Source organism: Camelina sativa, chromosome 2, assembly GCF_030686135.1.
Source record: "Camelina sativa cultivar CO46 ecotype springtype chromosome 2, ASM3068613v1".
Lineage (NCBI taxonomy): Eukaryota > Viridiplantae > Streptophyta > Magnoliopsida > Brassicales > Brassicaceae > Camelina > Camelina sativa.
In genome coordinates this window covers 17,208,833-17,229,820 of record NC_141881.1, presented here as the reverse complement: position 1 = coordinate 17,229,820, position 20,988 = coordinate 17,208,833, and the positions used below count along the sequence as shown (strand labels likewise).

The window sequence follows — 20,988 nt, the reverse complement described above, 5'->3', positions numbered from 1 at the left end:
GTCTCTTGATCATGTTCCTGCATTTTTTGTGGATCCATCAAACCGTTATAGAAAACAAAACTGAAATAATAATAACTTTTTTTCTTTTGATAATCCAGGTATCTAAAGTCCAGTGGGCCCTGACTAGCCCACTAGCCCGAAGGTTTGGCGTGCGTCCCGAAGGCGGCAAGAGTGGTTCCTGGAGGCCGCATAGCCCAATGTTAAATTTTTCTGCGGTGGCCACTTAAGGTGTTTGCAGCCGTGGGGATTCGAACCCGGAAGTAGTGGGAATCTCACCCTCAACCCGAAATTCATCCTACCACTGGCCCACCTATAAGTGGTTGATATAATAATAATTACATCATTTATTCCAAGTCCACAATGTTTCCATGGGTTTGTAAGAAAGCAAAGTGGATTAGCTTATATTGATCAGGCTCTGTTTTTGGGGCACCCCTGATTTGATTTTGGTTGTCTGTCTGGCTCCAATAGGTTAACTTAGCTCTGTTTTTGGTTGATTATTGTTTACGAAAACTAAGATATACCATAATTCGTTAGTTTTCAAAGTGAAATATAGTAAAGTTTGGGTACAAATTAAGAATTTGCTTGTCGGGCAGGATTATTGTACATGTGCTTGTTGGACCTATTACTTTGTGGACATTAACAAATTTAGGGTTTAGACCATCTCCATCCTTAATCATATCAAAGGGTCTTCCAACAACAATAATACTATATACTATTTCTATATTTCAAATTTTGATTCAAAAAATTTCTACTTTTTCAACTTATTTTAGTATCACCATTTAAGGCCCTAACATAACTGCCATATTAAATGGACAATGTATACGTATGCAGGGGTGTGTGTACATGTGTGTAACTTTACGGGAATGGTGCGATTAAAGAAACACATTAGTGATCATCAGTAATAACTCTCCATAATATACAAAGCGTGCTTTGTTTTGATACTTAGTTGGTGTTGGAGTAGGGTTGATGAGTAGCCTGTTAGAACTCCTTCTGTTTCTATTTTTTTAGTGATTAAAAGACAGTCCATTATGGAGATTACTAACTCTATGCTTTTTTCATTTACTTTTATATTTAATATCAGCCATACATGACTTGCGTAGCTATCGGCTTCCTGAAAAAGACCTAAAGCATATATAGCTCCATACATCAACTTTATATATAAAAGTGTGTGTGTGTGTATGTGTATGTTTGTTAACTAACGTCAAAGGATAAGTTACATAAATTGATTAAAAGAAATGGGTATAACGAATTATAATAACATACCCTAACGGCGGTTCAACTTCTAAATTTTTTTTTATCTTGTAATTATATACTTGATGAAAAGAGAGTTTATGCTATAAATATTACAGTTTGCATTAGGGAAAATGAGAAATAAACAAATGATCAATTTTGATTATCTTTAAATATATATGGTCCATATGACCATATCAACAACTAATGGATGGGTCAAGTACGCATGTAGACACAAACAGTGTGTGCTTTGAATATCATCTGTGATGATTGAAGACTAACATAAAAGTCGCAGTGAAGAAAACTAAAAACGAGACTTTGAGTTGAAGGCTAAGAGTTCTCTCCTTTATTTTTATATAAAAATGAAAATATATATGGAGCTAAACATTTAGCACGGCCCTTATGACTAATTCGATATGAAGTATATTGTTATTTAGGCTCTTTGTTATCTTTTTTGAAATCATGTGTAGATGTTCCTTAAGGTCTATTATTTACACACATATATATACATATATATATATATATATATATAAGTTTCATATATCTAGCGAAGGATCACATTTAGGTCATACAAGATGGTATTTGGTGTGTGATAGCGTTGCATCTTGACTATGATATATAGAAGACTGAAGTTACACACATATTGTATCTATGTAACTATAAGAATACATGATTATGATATGTTAATTATTTACGTCGATTGGGATGAATAGCAATCGAATAAAAATGTTAGATTTAATTTGAGCCGGGCTAGAGAGTTGATAGCATGATTACAAATTAGATGATCTAGAAACACTATAATACAAACTACACACATACTATATAATTAACTATAGACTAAAGTCTTCTCTCTCCGAAGTCTTAAAAAGTAAACGATACATCTTTATTAAATACTCAAAACAAAAATGAAGTTATACCTATATCACATATGCTACAAGCCTCTGTTCCTACTTAGCATCGATTGTTTATTTCGTGGTGATTAAACAAAACCGATGCTAAATGAAATGAAGAAGAAAAAAAAACATTAGAAAGCCACCAACATCGGTTTAGCTAAACCGGTGAAAAACTCCTCATAAAACCTATTATAACCGGATCCGGCCAAAAGAAAAAAACAATTGCCCCGGGAAAAAAAAAAGAGATCGATGTTCATCATTTCTTAACCTCTTCATTGGTTTGAGTGTTAACAGAATCGGATCTGATCTGCGAAGGAAGAATATCTTGGAGCAATCCATGATCTCTAATGGAAGAAGAAGTTGATGTAGAAGCTTGTGAGATATCATAACCAAACCCGGGGAATGATGATGATGGCCCTGGATTAACGAAAGTACCATCGGAGGAGCTTCTATTGATCATACTTAGAGAGCTGTTGGTGTACATGTTGTAGGGTTGATGATGTTGAGTCAGCAAGTAGCGTGGCTGAGGGATAGAGAATGACGATGATGACGCGGTGGTTGCACCGTGGTCAAGGATCGGCGACGTAAGCATTCCGATGTGTCCACGTGGCGTCATGGGGAAAGGGTGAGTGTGTTGACCTTCGTAGGTTGTCATGACGATTGAAGGATCATCGGAGGATCTCTCCACTCTCTTCTTTACTCCACAAGCCACTGTGGTGCAACGATAATAGCTTCTGTTTATCACAATAAAAAAAAATAAGTTAAGTAAGAATATATTTTTTCAAAAAATCTCTTGTCTAATTTAGTTAGAAACATGAAAGATATGAATTAAGAGAATCTGAAGATCTCGAGATCTGAGATGAAGTTTGCAACAAGTTGAAACAGGAATCTTCCGACACAAGCAACATAAATTAAGGGACGAGAAAAACACAAAACACAGAAACCTCATGGAATGGAACAAAAGAAAAAATATTCTCGAAAACAAAAATTCAAAACATTTTTGACCCTACAAAAACGCGTATTAGGTATATACAGTCGTCTATATAAAATTAACATATAGTAAACGTATATATGATTACATAGAGTCATGTTATATGCATATAGACTCTGCATATGTAGAGCACACTGAATCTAGGGCTACTCTACTCACACCTAAATAAATATAAACAAATTTATAAATATAAATACAACATGGTATGTTACATATACATAAGATTATCTGAGTGAACATGTATAGTGTACAATATGTAGCAAAATTGTGAATCATCCTTATGAAATGGATAAACCCGATCTAGTGAAGTATAAAGTATATATAAATATATATATATATATATATAAAGTAGATATAATTATAGATATATGTTTTGTTTACATATAAGTATATAAACACATGAATATATAATATAGTTAAGATGTTCTATACGGATCTAGCTAGCTAGGGCTACAATACATATGAATATACAGAGTTATATGTAAGTATGTACCTGGGATAAGGACTGTTTTTGACAGCTTTCTGGCCGTATTTTCTCCACCTATAACCGTCGTCAAGATTATCAATATCGCTTTTAGTCAGAAACGCAAACCTAGCTTCTCTAGCTTTCTTCTGATTCTTCTTCTTTGCCTTCAACCTTGAAAACAATAAATACTCACAATAATTAATAAAAAATACATCACAAACATATGTTAATATGGAGGGTTAATGAATAACTTACTGTGGCTTAGTAGTAGTAGTACCCTTTTGGTCTTGTTGTTGATCTCCTTCTTCTTGATCTTTAACAGTAACTTCCTTACCACTATTGTTGTTATCATTTGCAGCTTCGTTGGAGGAAGATGAGAATGAGGTTGAGTTTGGAGAAGTCGGTGCAGTGTTCACAACTTCTGATGACTCAGCTTGACGCAAGGGCAAATCCGTAAAAAAGGGGTTGTTGTTGTTGGTGGGGAGAGGAAAGGCATCGAATGAGAAAGAAGAGGAATTAGAGGAAGAAGCAAACTGATGATCTTGTCGGAGCAAGTCGAGGAAAGAATTGGGATTATTAGAGGATTGATCTTCGAAATAAGAATAAGGAAAAGGTAAAGATGAAGTATCGAAGATGCTTGAGAGATTATTCCCAGCAGCTAGCTCCAACTGATGATGATGATGATCTGATGACGTAACTAGATTCGCCATGATGTTTGATGAAGATGATGCTTGAGAGATTTGTTGTCTTTGTTGTTGTTCTTGTCTTCTTTGGTGTTCGATCTTTGTCACTGTGTTCTTGATTTCTTTTTGTTGTTTTTCTTGATGATGATGGTGATGATGATCCTCTTCTATCTTCTTCTCCATGTAATAGAGAGAAAAGATGGAATCTATGAGATGGATACTTTTATAGATATATCATCATCATTGTCATCTTCTGAGATTTAGTGAGGAGAAAAAAAAAAGGAGAACTTTTCTTTAGCTTTCTGGGGTGATTATATGTTTTTATTTTATTTTGTAATGGTATGTGATTTTGAGATAAGAGAGAAAGAGAAAGAGAAAGACAGAGAGAGAGGTGTGAATATAACTTTTGTGGAGTTTTGGGTTCTTCTGGAAAACAGCTTGGATTTAGGAGGTTTCCCATTTGTTTTTTATATTATTATTGATTTATTTCGTCTCATTTACGCGGGCAAAGGAATATTAAAAAAAAAAAAAATGGAATTAAAATATAATAGAAAGGAGAAATTTTTTTAAAAACACTGCACACCGGTAAACGCCGGTGATGGGTGTGGCGTACGGTTGTGAATGGATCAAGACGGTGCCGTCCTCTGCCGGGCATTTAATTTTTGTCCCTTCATTTCTGTTTCTTTTTTTTTTTCTTTATTCCCACATTGTGTCGTGTCCCCAAACGGCATAGTTACAATTTTGGTCTCTCATTTGTTATACTTGGTTTCATTTCTTCTAGTCAAAATATAATTCGGGCTCGTTACATTTCATTTTTAGTACTATGAGCGTGAAAACAGAAGAATTACTATCTCTTTCTAAATGATTACTGTGACATAAGCTACGGACGGGTTACCGTTTGATCAGATTTCTAATATATATATATAGATATATATATATATATATATATTCATCAAATTCCAATAATATTTACATTTTGTATCATTTATAATTTGTATAGGCGAAATTCAAAAACGCACTATTGATGGACATCATATACTCCCTCCGTTTCAAAATATAAGATGTTTTGGAGAAGTTTGTTGTTTCATAATATAGGATGCTTTCAAATTTCAATGCAACTTTTAGATTAGTTTAGTATTTTATATTATGTAGTATTGTTTCTGATTGGTTGAACTTGTTAAAAATAAAGACTTCTTAATCTGCAAGAGTATATGGAATCTATCACAAAACCATATAGGTAAATAGTATATAAAAAAAATAGACAAACAAAATATTACTGTTACTAGATCGTGATTCGTAAACAACACACCAAACCAAATTATAGTTGAGGAAACTGACAAACAATAGCATCTCCTAAATTTTTAGAATGTAGTGTAACTGTGTAAGCCATAACGTCTTAACATGTCAGCTGATTAGATATTAAAGACATTTTAGTGGAGAAAAAATATGACAAACTAAATGCAAAGGAAAAAAGAATTTAAATCCTAGGAAATTATTGTAGTCACCTCTCAAATTATATATAATTATATATATATATATATATGTTTAAAGAATTTCGTATCAACTTTAAACTAGACTTTGAGTCTTTGACTCAAATAATCTTTTAGCAAAAAGACTCTTGTATTTACGCGTAGTTTGTATTGTATTGTATTGTACTACAAATAAATAAAATCGGTAACAAAAAAGGTCGACGTGATGACCAAAGGGATACGAGGAGAGGCGCGTAAGGGCAGACACGTAGGAAACGAAAAGGTGTGGGTCTTCTTCTTCTCTTCTGCTCTTCTGCTGCCTCATCTCTCGCGGCCTTTGTTTGATTTTTTAACTTTCCAATATAAGTAATTGTTTTTTTTTTTTTTAACGGGAAAGCAACTTTTTTTGTGATCCTCTCCTGACGTAAAATTGTTTACATTTCAGCCTAATTCTATTTTGACTTGGACGTCTTGTCGCCGATTCTTTTCATATTACAGTTGCAATAGTTTAGTTGCAATAGTTTATTTCTCTGTTCAATTTCTTTTTGTGAAAATTATTAAAAGATTAATATGGCAGGGACCAACTATGATTAAAGTAATCACTACAATAACTATGATAATTAAACACGTAGTTTATAAACCTTTCTTAAATTATTTGAACGCATTTACCAATGAAGAGAGTACATTTTTCTTGATTACTTAACTATATTCCCATGATGATACAGTACATACTAAGATATCGGCATTTTCAATAAGGAAATTTTATTAGAGGCACATACTTTCACGTATAAGATGAGAAAAAAAAAATGCTCTGAGGGAAAGATAAAACGAACAGAAAGAGACAAAGAAATTTAGAAGTTGCTTGATTAAAAATATTTAGCTGATGAATAAACAAAATGAGAAACAGTAAAAAGCAAGAAAGTAAAATTTTTTAAAATAAAGGAATAACGCGTAAGAAAGAAGCTTCGAAAATAAAGGTGACACAAAGCATACGTCAGGAGAGAGAGAGTTTGCTTCTTCTCCGACAAGTCATCGGTCATAAAAAATCCCGTTAACTATTTATTGCTCCACGCCTCCACCCATCATTTCTTAGATATCCGCTTCAATTCGCTTCAATTCGTTATATATTTATATGATTCGAAAACTTTGAATGTCCGGAACAATAAATTAAATACTACTAAATATCGTTACTTATCGAAACGAAGCAAATCATAAGTATCATAATTTTACCCTTTTATATATTTTATATATTTCTAACTTAATTTTTTCACTCTTTTCTTTTGGACAAATTATAAATTATAATTTTTTAACTACTCAATTAAAGAAATATTAAATATCATTTTCAAACATTATCATTTTAATCAAATTTTGATTTTGTACATTTTTTTAAATATCTACTAAGCGTATCCAGTTACTAAGAAAGTAAATACGAAAAAATAAATACTTATTTCATACGAGACGAATTGGATCACAAAGACCACAAAGATTCAGGATATTTGCTCCCTGTCCACCCCTCATTTATCGAGTTATCGTTGTGGTAAAAGGTGTACGTACCATTTCTAATCTTCTATGTTACTCACCAGATCGATAAATCGGTTAACTAATTAAACCGTAACAAAGTAAAGTGCTATACAACATTTACCGGTTTATATTTTACTACTTTCTATTACCTCTTTTAAAGGTTGGGAAAGTGTTATTTTATTTTCAGGTTTGTTTCCTTCGTTACAATATCAGGAAAACTTTTGTTGCGAGGTGGGGGTTACACGCTTTTCCCAGAACATAACTTTTTGTGTCTGAGGAGAATGGAGTGTCAAGATCATGGACCTACCGGACCCGGTCCGACCCAAAAGTTTAAACACTGTAAAAATTCGTATATCAAGCAGCTGTTAAATATGACATATGGTCTGATCAAACGGCCAAAACTTCACAAAGGATTGAGAAGGTTGTCATAAGCACGTGTGGTTATAACGCGTTATTAGCTGTTTTTATTATTTTCCCTTCCCTTCATGTCGGTTGCTTCCAACTCAAGCCATTCTCCTTTTTTATTTTTTCACTAGACACGTTACTTTTTGTTTCTTTTATTTAACTTCACAGGTCAATGCATGGATGATATTGGAAATGGACCATCAGAACAAAAAACAACAAAGAGATATTGGACCATCAGTATAAATTATCAATTAATTAGTAGATCTTTAAAATGTGGTGAAAAATACGAAAACGCGTAATCAAATGCTACTTTGCTTTTTTAACCAATAAATTATAAAAATGCTACGTTGCCATAATACTTACCACTTAAAACAAAAGTTATGATCGAACCTACGTATGGTGGTAGAGTGGCCAATGGGACTCTTTGATCTTGGTCCGGATATAGACATATAGTACCCGTAATGAGTTTATGATTTTGCTTAGTTACTATATATCGATTCAATTAAATGTACATTTCAGTTTTTCACACATATTCGTACGAATTCTCAGAATTGCTAATACTTCTTAACTTTAGAAAAAAGGAAAAACACAATTGCATATTACTTATAATAATATAAAAAGTTTTGTCATCATCGACCCTAGTCAAAATGTATATTTTAGTTTTTTCACGCATACGTACTATTATTAAACCTCAAAGTTGCTAATAATTACCATGAATATAAAAAATGTACATTTTAGCGTCTCACGCGTACGTACCAAACGTACTTGTGAGGTTCTGTGTGTAGACGCGTGCACTGATGTTTTCTGTACGAAAAGGTACGATTTGAACCAAGAACAATATGAATCGACATCACAAATCTCACGAATCACTCTCTTAATCGGAATCGATATGAAATCAAAGAATGAAGATAAAGTAAACAAGAACACAAGACACACGATTGTTAACCCGATTCAGCAAGATCGGTGTGATCAAGCCTACATCCGGAGCCGAATCAATCCGGCAAATTCACTATCAAGCAAGATGAATCTCAGCTCTAGCTCGAGCTTACAACAATGGTGGTTTTTCTCTCTAAGTCTCTCTCTAACGATAACAAACTCTCGAACAGAGATAAAAGAAGAAGAAGCTTAAAAGAAAAGTGAAACTCAACGTTTCAATATATCAACGAACCCCCCCCCCCCCCACTGCAGATAGAAGCTTTGCAATTTAACTTCTTCTTTATGGTTTAGTCACAATCCTCCAAACCAACCACCCAATTCAACTCTTCTCAATGTCGGTTACATCTAACCAAGATCAAATCAGGAATTGAATCAGAAACCTTCAACACTCCACCTTGATTTGATTCCTCTCTTGCTCAATGAACTTGCACTAACTTGGATTTAACCTTCAGCAACGATGATATTACATCTTACTCGAACTTGAGCAACTTTAGAAAAGCTTTTGCACAGGAATACCTTTTGTAAGCATGTCTGCAGGATTCACTGAAGTGTGAATCTTCTGAACATCAACCTCCCCAGATTCTATAATGTCTCTGATGAAGTTGTACTTCACACCAATATGCTTTGTCCTCTCGTGAAAAGTGTTGTTCTTTGATAAGCATATTGCTGACTGTGAATCACTCCAAACTGTGACTTTCTCTTGACTGTAACCCATATCTTTAAGCAATCCTTTCAGCCACAGAGCTTCTTTCACAGCCTCAGTAAGAGCCATATACTTAGCTTCAGTTGTTGACAATGCAAAAACAGCCTGTAAACCCGATTTCCAACTTACAGTGTTTCCTCCAACTGTAAACACATAACCACCAGTTGACCTCTTTCGAACCAGATCACCTGCATAATCTGAATCCGCAAAACCTTCTATCTTCAGATCATTTCCCTTAGTAAATGTCAGACTCAGATCACTAGCTCCTCTCAAATATCTCAGCAACCATTTAACTGCTTCCCAGTGAACACGACTGGGTTTACTCATAAACCTACTCACCAAACCAACCGCATGAGCGATATCAGGTCTAGTACCCACCATGGCATACATCACACTGCCAACTGCACTTGCATATGGAGTTTTATCAGATAAACACTCACTTTCATTCTTAACAGCCTTCAGGTTAAAATGTGCCCCAGTTGGAGTCTCCACAGCATGAGCTTTACTCATATTAAACCTTTCTAACACCTTCTCCAAATAACCAGATTGAGACAAGGTCAGAGTTCCTTTATCCCTGTTTCGAGTTATATCAATCCCTAGGATTCTACTTGCTGCACCCATATCCTTCATTTCAAATTCTCTACTCAAACATTCCTTGAGTTTATTTACCTCAGTCATACTCTTAGCAGCAAGCAACATGTCATCTACATATAATAGTAAGTAGACAATTTCTCCAAGACATACCTCTTTAACATATACACACTGATCATAGTCACTTCTGATGAACTCTTGTTTGATCATAAAAGCATTAAACTTCTTGTTCCATTGTCTAGGTGCCTGCTTAAGTAAGATTTCTTCAGCAAAAAAACTTGATCTTTACCTGGATTCTCCTCAAAACCCTCAGGTTGTTCCATATACAATGGTTGATCAAGCTCTCCATGAAGGAAAGCTGTTTTAACATCCATCTGCTCCAGCTCAAGGTTGTCTTTAACAACTAATGACATTAAGACTCTGATGGATATGTGTTTCACCACTGGTGCAAACACTTCCTGATAATCGATTCCTTCTCTTTGTGTAAAACCTTTTGCTACTAACCTAGCTTTATATCTTTCAGGTTCTACACCAGGAATACCAGGCTTCTTCTTGTAAAGCCATCTACAGTCAATAATCTTTTCGTTCTCAGGTCTATCGACAACTTCCCAAGTTCCATTTCTCTTCAAAGAACTCATCTCATCAGACATTCCTGCACCCCACTCTTTACTGTACTTGTCTGAAACAGCTTCATGATAGCATTTAGGGTCTTCACAAACTACATCTTCTGCAGTTATTAATGCAAAAGCAAACTGTGAATAATCTGATAACTTGGAAGGAGCTTTAATCTCCCTTCTTACTCTATCTCTTGCCAACTGATAATGCTTTAAACTTGCAATAGGCGTAGGAGCTTGTTCCTCAGGCTCAAAATACTCTGTTTATGAGTCACTTACTTCTCCGATATTAGCTCCACCTGAACTTGAACTTTCTCCTTGTTCCAATCCTAGCTTACCGAACTCAAGTAACACCTTATCACCATCCATTAGCCTCAGTTGACTTTTCATCCTGAATCTTACCTGTCAGCCCCTTGTACATCATCTCTTCGTGAAACACAATATTCCGACTGATCACACATTTCAACTCTTAAAGCAACCAAACTTTATATCCCTTAGTTCCTTGAGGATAGCCCAGAAACACTCCTTTTAAAGCTCTTGATTTAAGCTTCCCTTGATCTTGATGTACATAGACAATTGATCCAAACCTTCTTAAATGCTTATATCCAGGTTTTCTATTTAACCACAACTCTTCAGGTACATTATGATCTATCGCTGATGCAGGTGATTGATTTATCAGATATGCAGCAGTAGATGCAGCCTCAGCCCAAAACCTTTCTTCCAGACCTGATTCATTCAACAAGCATCGGACTTTCTCCATAAGAGTTCTATTCATTCTTTCAGCTACTCCATTTTGTTCTTGAGTATAGGTACAAGTCCTATGTCTTTCAATACCATTCTTCTTACAAAACTCATCAAACTTAGAGTTACAGAAATCTAAACCATTATCGGTTCTAAGAATTTTTACCTTCTTACCAACTTGATTCTCAATCAGCTCCTTCCACTCACAGAATCGATCAAATGTTTCGTCTTTAGTCTTAAGAAACATAAGCCATACCTTTCTGGTCTTATCATCTATAATTGATAAGAAATATTGTTTTCCTGAAAGTGACGGAGTGACATTCGGTGAGCTCCATAGATCAGCGTGAACATATCCCAACACATCTTCAGTAGTATGTCTACCAACATTAAAGCTTAGTTTCTTCGATTTTCCCATAACACAGTGCTCACAAAATGCCAAATCCTTAATATCCTTCTTCTATAATAACCCCTTACCAGTCAGTATCTTCATGTTGTTAAGGCTCATATGACCAAGCCTATTGTGCCATAACACTGTACTATCTGTTTTACCCTCTGCATTACAATTCTCACTGATAACGGTCTTACCTTCAAAGATGTACAAACCATTTTGCAGTTTTCCAGACAAGGCAGTTATATTGTGCTTATAATACCTCACCTTCCCATCTCCACCTTCATGCTTATACCCAAGCTTGTCAAGAGTACCCGTAGAAATAAGGTTCCTTCTCAGATTTGGAACATACTTGACATTGTTCAAAACCTTGATTGACCCGCCATTAGCTTCAATCCGTATAGAACCTTGACCTTGAGACTCCACTGAATGATTATCTCCAAGTAAAATAGTTGTTCCACCATTCTCATCAAAACTACTGAACCAATCCCTTCTAGATGTCATATGAGATGTACACCCAGAATCAAGAATCCACAGATCTTTAATCAATTGATTGTTAACACTCAAAGCTTCTGAAAATACCAGTTTCTCTGTAATAACTCCTGCTTCGTTCTGGCCCTCATTCTCCATTTTTCTTTTCCTAGCATAACAGTCTTTCTTCAGGTGTCCAGTCTTCTTACAGAACCAACAGGTAACCTTCGATCTTGAGCCTGATCGACTTTGACTTTTACTTGTAAAACCACTCTGCTGACTTCTCTGCTGAGGTCTTCCCCTTTCAGTTGTGTACAAAGCAGCAGATGTAGACCTTACTGACTCCTTTGACTCTGCCAGCTCTCGTTCTAAGGATTTAGCTGAAGAAACAACATCTTGAACTGACAAACTCTTGTTACCGTACTTGAGAGTATGCTTGAGTTGTGCGTAACTAGCTGGTAAAGAATTTAACAGCAATATAGCTTGCACTTCCTCTGAAACCTGTATCTCCAAGCTACCAAGTTCAGCAACAATCTTTAAGAAGTCATCAACGTTTTGATCGATAGTCTGAGCCTCAGCCATCTTAAACGAATAGAAGTTCAACTGCACATAAATTCGATTTGGTAGAGAGGTTTCCATATACAACTGCATATTCAATAATGACCACATCTTAGCTGCTGTCTCACAGTGATTAATCTTTCTAAGTACCTTATCTCCAACATGATTAATGATAATGGTCAAAGCTTGCTGAGATTGATCGATCTTGACTGGATCTCGTACCTCCTTAATCTGAGATGATGAAGACTCTGATGATTCCTCTGAAGAAACTTTCTTTTCCTCATCCTTAGTTACTGGAACAGTCTTCGTCAGAGTGAAATCAGTGAGGATTCCTTTTAAACCAAGATCCCCAAGCTGCGCTAGTACTCTGATCTTCCATAGCGAGAAATCGCTATCCCCGTTGAACACCTTGATCTCAACTCTCGTAGTTGTTGCCATCGATCGATTGAGTTTTACAAGCGAACCTCGCTCTGATACCACTTTGTTATGATTTGAACCAAGAACAATATGAATCGACCTCACAAATCTCACGAATCACTCTCTCTATCGGAATCGATATGAAATCAAAGAATGAAGATAAAGTAATCAAGAACACAAGACACACGATTGTTAACCCGGTTCAGCAAGATCGGTGTGATCAAGCCTACATCCGGAACCGAATCAATCCGGCAAATTCACTATCAAGCAAGATGAATCTCAGCTCTAGCTCGAGCTTACAACAATGGTGGTTTCTCTCTCTAAGTCTCTCTCTAACGATAACAAACTCTCGAACAAAGATAAAAGAAGAAGAAGCTTAAAAGAAAAGTGAAACTCAGCGTTTCAATATATCAACGAACCCTCCACTGCAAATAGAAGCTTCGCAATTTAACTTCTTCTTTATGGTTTAGTCAAAATTCTCCAAACCGGAGATAACCACCCAATTCAACTCTTCTCAATGCCGGTTACGTCTAACCAAGATCAAATCAGGAATTGAATCAGAAACCTTCAACAGGTATATTGAGTGATGTACCGTATCGAGGTGATACATACAGTAATAAATTAATAATGATGGAAACCAAATCCCATTGATATAAGAACTGGTTTGACATGGTCCACTCGTTAAAAGTTTAGTAGCCGCAAACTAAGGACGTACGTCCACACACCCCCTTTTCTTACGTTTTGATTAAGAAAATAAAGCAATTCGAAATATATAGCCAAATTGCGAATACAAATTATACAATACTTGTAAACCACTCGGTCCTGTTTTATAATATATCTATTTTGTACACACTTATCAACATCTGTGTATCCAACGACTCCATTTCGTATCCTGCAACAAATATACAATATTGTCTATAATAATAATATTCTTTTCTTTTTCACTAGGAAATATACTATACAAATTAGACAGGGAATTGTATCTTCACAAATAACATAATTATCGTTCACACACACATGCAAGTGTAGTGCGATTAGTTAGAATAAAAGGGTCTAATAGACTAATTAATACTTCAGAATGTTATTTGAAAAACATACTATTTTAGTGCCATACGTACTGACTTTAATCTCACTTTCCAAAACTATATATTTTATATATATGCTAGATATGTAGCATGTATGTCGTATTCATGTGTGTGCACATGGGACATGGATGAGATCGGGGTTTGTTAAGTTTTGTAGATTACTAGATTTATTATATTACCGCGAATAGAAAATATTGCTTTCAAAGCTTAAAAAAATAAAGACAATGGGTATGATTGACCACAGGATCATAGCTAGTTAACTGCTAAAGTTCACGAGACCAGATCTAAGAAAATGTATATATATTTCATTTATGGGTGAAGAAGAAATGGTCAAAAGTCAAAGGTCTTGACCATCAATTGTTCAATCAAGCTTTACACTCGAGTGACTGCAAGTGATCACTATGTAGGTGTTATTTTCTTGCAGTTTCATTTCACATTTTAATTCTTCATACAAAAATTTTAGCATTCCAGCTGAAAATAAAATTTCATATCAATAGATAGTAACAATTGTACAACTACAATTTCTTCGAGCTTGATAGTAAAAATTTAAAATGAATAAATTCAGGAGAAGGTGGTGGCATAATTAATGTTCAACCCTAATATTGTAGGTTTATTCCCAATCCCACAAAAGGTGGTTGAACCCTCTGAACTGCCTTCCCCTATGGGAGTTCAAATAGACTAAAACTTTTTGGTCTATTGGTAAAGTATGCATGTTCTAATAATCTAATAATCACATCGATCAGTATTAAGTATAACTGTATAAGGGGTGGTAAGGATCGACTGTAGAAATTTGGACAATGAAAGGTTAATCCACGATAAAATTCACCAATATATAGTGTTTTGATTTAATAGACAGAAACCTCTAATTACAACAAATACGCCTATATAACAAAAATTATTCGGTATTAAAATCTAGGACAGCAATTCGAACCAACCATCCACAATATATATAGTTGGAAATAATGTCGAGCTGACTTATCTATATATTGATATAATATCCTTTGACCATAATACAATTTCAAAACTCAAATGCTATAAATTAAATTTGTAAAGTTTTGAAAAAGATAGTCATGTCACTTGTCAATGCTGAAAGGAATAAAGGACAAAAGAGTTAGCTATCGTCGGTCCAAGCCAAATGAGCCATGTGTTCGTTTGTGTAATTGTAAGGTCCATATGTAAAATGTATTCCTTGACTTTGAAGTCCGTTGTGTATATTCTAAAGTAGTTGCTTTATAGATTTGTAAGGATATATATACGATTGATGGCATCGGAGCAAATTAAGATATAGAGACCGAAGAAATTCACAATATGATCAGTGGAAAAAAATATATTAGTAGCGTGGTCAGAGCTACGTCTTAAAAGAAACTAACAACCAAACCTAATCCAAATTAACACATAAATTGGAAGAAAAAAAAAAAACAAGTTTTCTTCGCACTAATCCATCTTATCTTTAAAGAAACAAAAGGTGATGTTTTGTATATGAATTTGGTAGATCTCAGCTATATCTAAATGATATACTAGCTAGCAGTGTAGATGTGGTTATAAAGATAATGAAAAGAAAACATATTGTATCTCTAATCGATTAGTGTAAATTAAACTTAAAAAATGAAGAATAAAGGTGAAGATTCGATCTGAGTAAAATGCAGGAGCGCGGGAAAAACAACCTGTTGACTTAGGAAATCAGATGTCAAGTGAGAACATCTACCGATGATTGCGGCATAGGTGAGTTTTATAATTTTTATTTACAAAACCAAAACTTTTTTTTTTTAATTTGCTCCAAGAAGATTACAAGAAGAAAAGAAAAGGTCAAAGTCAACAGATGAGTAAAGTTTGATTTGATTAGAATGGAATAATAATATTTGTAACGCAAAACCCTAAAACGCGTTATTTCAGACCAGACACAAAGAGACAAAAACACTTTAATAAGTCTGAGAAGGGGACAGACAGCTGCTCACTTGCATTGCTTTGCTTCTCTCCAAAATCCCCCTCGTTTTCCGTGTACGCTTCTCTCTTCTTTTTTTTCACTGTTCTTTTCGATTACGATGTTTATCTACAATTCTATTTTCATTTTTTTTTAGACTTTCTATACTAAATATTTATATGTTTTTACATACGTACTTAAGACATTTAAATATTTACAACTTTTATTTGTAGGTTATAAACTTATAAACATCTTTATATGATTCGGAACAGAAGATGTTCTAGTTCGATTTGATGTTTAAGAAATTACAAAATACTTATATGGTCACATAAATAATTAAATTTGATTCACCTTTTACTGACAGATAAAAAAAATAATTCTTATCCAAATCAAATAACCACTTTCTTAAACATTACAAAATACTTATATGGTCACATAAATAATTAATTTGATTCACCTTTTACTGATAGATAAAAAAAATAATTCTTATCCAAATCAAATAAATAACCACTTTCTCATAGCATCGTTCAATTCCTATCTAGATTTTCTTTTGGATTGAATTGGTTTTGATTTATCTAAATTGAGCAACTCCTAACTCTTAACCATTACGAATGATGCTATCGTCCCGATCTTATGTATAGCGATATATTTATATTAAACATTTATGATAGTATCGTATAAGTCTATAAGAAAGTCAACTTGAGTCAATTCGAATCCTTAATACGTCTAATGCATCCAAAGTTGAAAAAGATAGGAAAAACATCCCCAAAAATACTAGTATTTCTTTGAATTGTAAAGAGAGTTGAAATTTCATGTCCGTATATGGGATTGTTTGGTGGGGAAGAAGCAATAAATTGGGGTTTATCCGGACCAATGCTATGCGCATCCGGAATATCATGGGATCTTTGTAAAGTTGATCGTTATGAGTCTTACGATGAATTTGAATGGGAAATTCAGTGGCAAAAATAAGGAAATTCATTAGCTCGTTATTTAGTACGACTTAGCGAAATGACAGAATCCATAAAAATTATTTTCTTGATTCAACACACTTCCATTGTAGTGTTGTATTAGTGTAGTAGGATTGATCTGTAATATGGAACCATAGGTAAAAACCTTTTGCTCAATACATTAAAGTTGTTAGACCAAATTATGTCTTTTGTGGGAGAGCTATAAATGCATTTACATGTCATTATCGACATGTATATAACCTAAATCTAAAAATAAGATACCATGTATTCCCAAACTATTTTATTTCTAACTGTAACCAGACACCAAACTATTTCAGGATCGTCGAAAGTCGAGCATAATCATCATCCTAAGAAGAATAATGCTTTTGGGATTTATAATGTACAATATATAATATATAGACTCTAGTGTAATAGAAATTATCGGCATAATTAAAGAGTGTAGTTTAAATGAGGCCAAGATGAAGTATATGTATGGAGTAGAAAACAAAGAAATTAGATTAAATTGTGAAAAGAGAAAAGAAGAAATGAAAGTCAATAATTGAGATAGAGGTCAATTTTCAAAGGGTCAACTCATGCCCTAACCATCAACAAAAACTTTTCTCCATTTACATTTTCTTTATTTATTACGTTTGTTTGTTTCTCGTAATATTCTTAATATGGAAACGACGAAAAAACTCAAAATGTTCATAAAATACTCTTAACTTGATAAGTCAGGTTTTTTTACAGAACATTAATAAAAATCACAACCTAAATGGATGACCAAATCATTAAAATAGGAATTATATTTGCTATTTATTATATAATGTCCCAAACTATTTACTATAAAACGTCATATCAGTGACAGGAAAGATGTTATTATTCAGAAAATGAATCTTATTCCTTCAAATGCATATGCACTAATGAGAAAAAATAATAACAAATAAATAAAAAGGTTCGATTTGAACACGATTTTGTTTCTCATTTCCACTTTTTGCTAACAAAAGCATAAGCCGGCACCAATATTGAACCTAAAAACTTGACACAATTTTGAGAAAACGACACAACTTGACTTTTTGGTATTCCTCATTCTTTTACTTCTAGAAACATATCTATCAAGACCACCAGATTCTACATATACTTTGATATATCTGTCACATCCTTAAACAAGTAGTAAGTACTTCAATCGCGGAAGACAAAAGCTGTTCTCAAAACTCGACAGATATGTAGCGAAACACGGAAGACAAACGATAACAATGCTAATGTTCTATTCATAGGTTTGTCGCAGCAACAAAATTTCATCAAGATAGCAAAGCTTAAGAGTTTACAAACAACCGGTTGGGGCAAAAGGTATTCCAATAATCATATCACCTCGTTTAATCCCACACGATTACAATTTGGCTCTGTGGTTCATGAGTCTGCAGCAGCAATAGCAGTAGGGGTAACTTGTTTAACCCTCCTTTGATGAACATCCCAGTTATAAACACGTGCAATAGTTACCTGTCCATTACAAAGTCTCATAGTCAAGAAAGATAAAACTACTATTTACACAATCTTTGAAAGCATCTACATTGATAAGATTTTACGGGTTGCGGGTTGCCTAAATTGCAAATTTGGGTTGCCTGCAAATTTAGAGTTATGTAAACTAAAAAGCAGGCCCCTACTTATTTCTCACGAAATTAGGCGCTGACTCAGCTGAAATGAGATAAATTTACAAGGATCTGTGTACCTGAGTAACTGTGACTTGATCCCTCAAGAACTGTAAATCAGCTACAAGAACCTCCAGGCTGGCTTTAGCATTTTCCAGATTGTTTTTCAGAAGAGCAGTAGCCTATTGGAAGAACAAAGATTAAAAGAACTTATTCTATGGTCCCAGGTGCTAGAAGACTTAAAACTCGAAGAGAATATGTTTTCAGGGTAATGGACCTCTTCACAGGAATATTCTAGCATGACATTAGCTCCCAACCACAAACACACTGAGTCTGTGTCTTCAATGCAGGCCCGTGAATATATTCCTTCAGAGACCTCAAAATCGGCTAAAAGCGCCTACATTGTAAGAAGAATTCCATGTGAGTAAACATTGATGAAGAACACAAGAATCAACAGTAAGTTTGTACATCAAAAGCAACTTCAATCTAAAAAAGATGAAAAAATTGTGCCCATTACAATCTGTGTCAGTGATACTTCCAGCAAAGCTAGAACTATGTTCCTCGACACAACATGTTCTGCTGTCACCATCAAACACGACTATAAGACAATAATTTAAGGGCCAATAGGAAGAATAAAGCTGATTGGAGATAATAGACATATTCTTTGTAACCAATCAACCTTGATCTTCAAAAAACAGACTTTCAAATGCAATAAGGCTTATGAGGTTCTAAGGAAATGTTTTAAAGTAAGCCTAACTCACACAAGAAAAGAAACAAATCTTCACATGGATACAAAGTTGGCATTCTAACATTGGTAAGAAATCAAAGCACAACAAATTTCAACCTTATAGAATATCCAATTTCAAATAACAATGTTAGTACACTTATATTTGGTCACCATCCATCTCAAAAATAGCAGCAAGACACTGATCACAACATCACAACTAAAACGTAGCATATATGCAAAAAAGCCAGTGAAGAAAGACTAGAAATGAAAAAACGACGAACCTCACCAGTACCCTTCCTAGCTTCCAAAGTGGCAACAACCTCTAAACACTTTTCAATATCTGGGATTTTAGCCTGCAAGATTCTATCACTACTGTAAGACATTATCACACATTAAGGATCCACCTCAAAAGCTAGAGACAACAAATAAAAGGAGAAGTGGACCTGAAGATCCCTTTGCTGAGCAAGAAGCTTCATCTCAACAACTTTATATTGCTGAAGCCTAAAATCAAAGAAAACAAAATCACTAATATGAGCGTTGAAGTAAAAACTAGATCAGGAGTTTTTTGGATATGAGCTACGAAAGAACAACATGCCCAGATAAATGTATAGACTTAAAGAGTGAAAATGAGAATCGAGAGTGAGAGAGAATATGAAAAGGGGAAACCTTTCTTGATGAAAGGCGAGAGCAGAGTTAGGATCGAGGCCAGACTGAGAGAGATAAGTCTCCACATCTTGGATGAATTTGGCGGCAGGAATCCCTCTTCTCTCTGTCAAATCGCCACCGCTTCCACTTGGTGAAGAAGACGACATCTGCGAATCGAATCGGAATCTCAATCTCAGTTTCCGATTTGGGGATTTAGGGTTTTTAAAGCTTCGACACTTGCGTTCTCGATTGTACTTTTCGACTCTTGGGACGAGACGAGAGAGAGAGAGAGAGTGAAACCAGCGACGAACCAAGGAGTGGTCAGCAACACGACGCCGTATCAATAACTGTCAAACGACGCTGTTTTTTCAGTGGGTTTAAGGCCTAACTCATTATGAACCAGCCCACTATTTTCTCTTTTAACATTTATTTATTGATTAATCTGAATTCGAATTAATAAGGATGTAAATTATATGGGATGTCAATGTTCTATAGGTGCTCCGTGCTCGTCTAATCAATTTGATCGCATATGCGTAAGCAGACAACTATTTTAAGTTTTGCATCACTGGTTTTATATTTTGAGTATTATCTTTTTATAAAGATATTTTGAGTCTTGTCACTGAACCTAGTAATGCTCATTCAAAATATCGAAAATTTGTATTTATATTGGATCATTTACTAATTACTACATATAATTTTAAAAACAGCATTGGATATGCACCTGTATTGTACAAATAATATATTATCTTGTCTAATGACATGTTCTTTTTACGTCAGATTACTTTATTTGCTTACATCACAAATATAATATATATATATATATATATAAGAAAAATCAGAAAATGTCATTAAAGGTAAAAACCAATCGAAAAATGGTTGTGTAATGATGGACGGAAAAACTTCCCTCCAGGTTCGAGAACGGCGGAAGGAGTAGAAAATA

The 20,988-nt window shown here is 34.5% G+C and overlaps 2 protein-coding genes across 2 annotated transcripts; both read right to left on the bottom strand.

Annotated features, from left to right (window-relative positions):
• Positions 1-2,091: 2,091 nt before the first annotated feature.
• Positions 2,092-4,721, bottom strand: LOC104723937 (putative WRKY transcription factor 48). The gene is made up of 3 exons (XM_010442369.3): positions 3,836-4,721; positions 3,608-3,751; positions 2,092-2,857 (listed from the first exon to the last, which is right to left on the bottom strand). Exons 1-3 carry the CDS (start codon positions 4,444-4,446, stop codon positions 2,380-2,382), a joined length of 1,233 nt encoding a protein of 410 aa, XP_010440671.2. The 5' UTR covers positions 4,447-4,721; the 3' UTR covers positions 2,092-2,379.
• Positions 4,722-18,189: 13,468 nt separating this feature from the next.
• Positions 18,190-20,492, bottom strand: LOC104723926 (prefoldin subunit 3). The gene is made up of 6 exons (XM_010442360.3): positions 20,070-20,492; positions 19,847-19,904; positions 19,685-19,756; positions 18,954-19,073; positions 18,757-18,858; positions 18,190-18,527 (listed from the first exon to the last, which is right to left on the bottom strand). The coding sequence occupies exons 1-6, from the start codon at positions 20,213-20,215 to the stop codon at positions 18,438-18,440; spliced, it is 588 nt and encodes a 195-aa protein (XP_010440662.1). The 5' UTR covers positions 20,216-20,492; the 3' UTR covers positions 18,190-18,437.
• Positions 20,493-20,988: the final 496 nt, after the last annotated feature.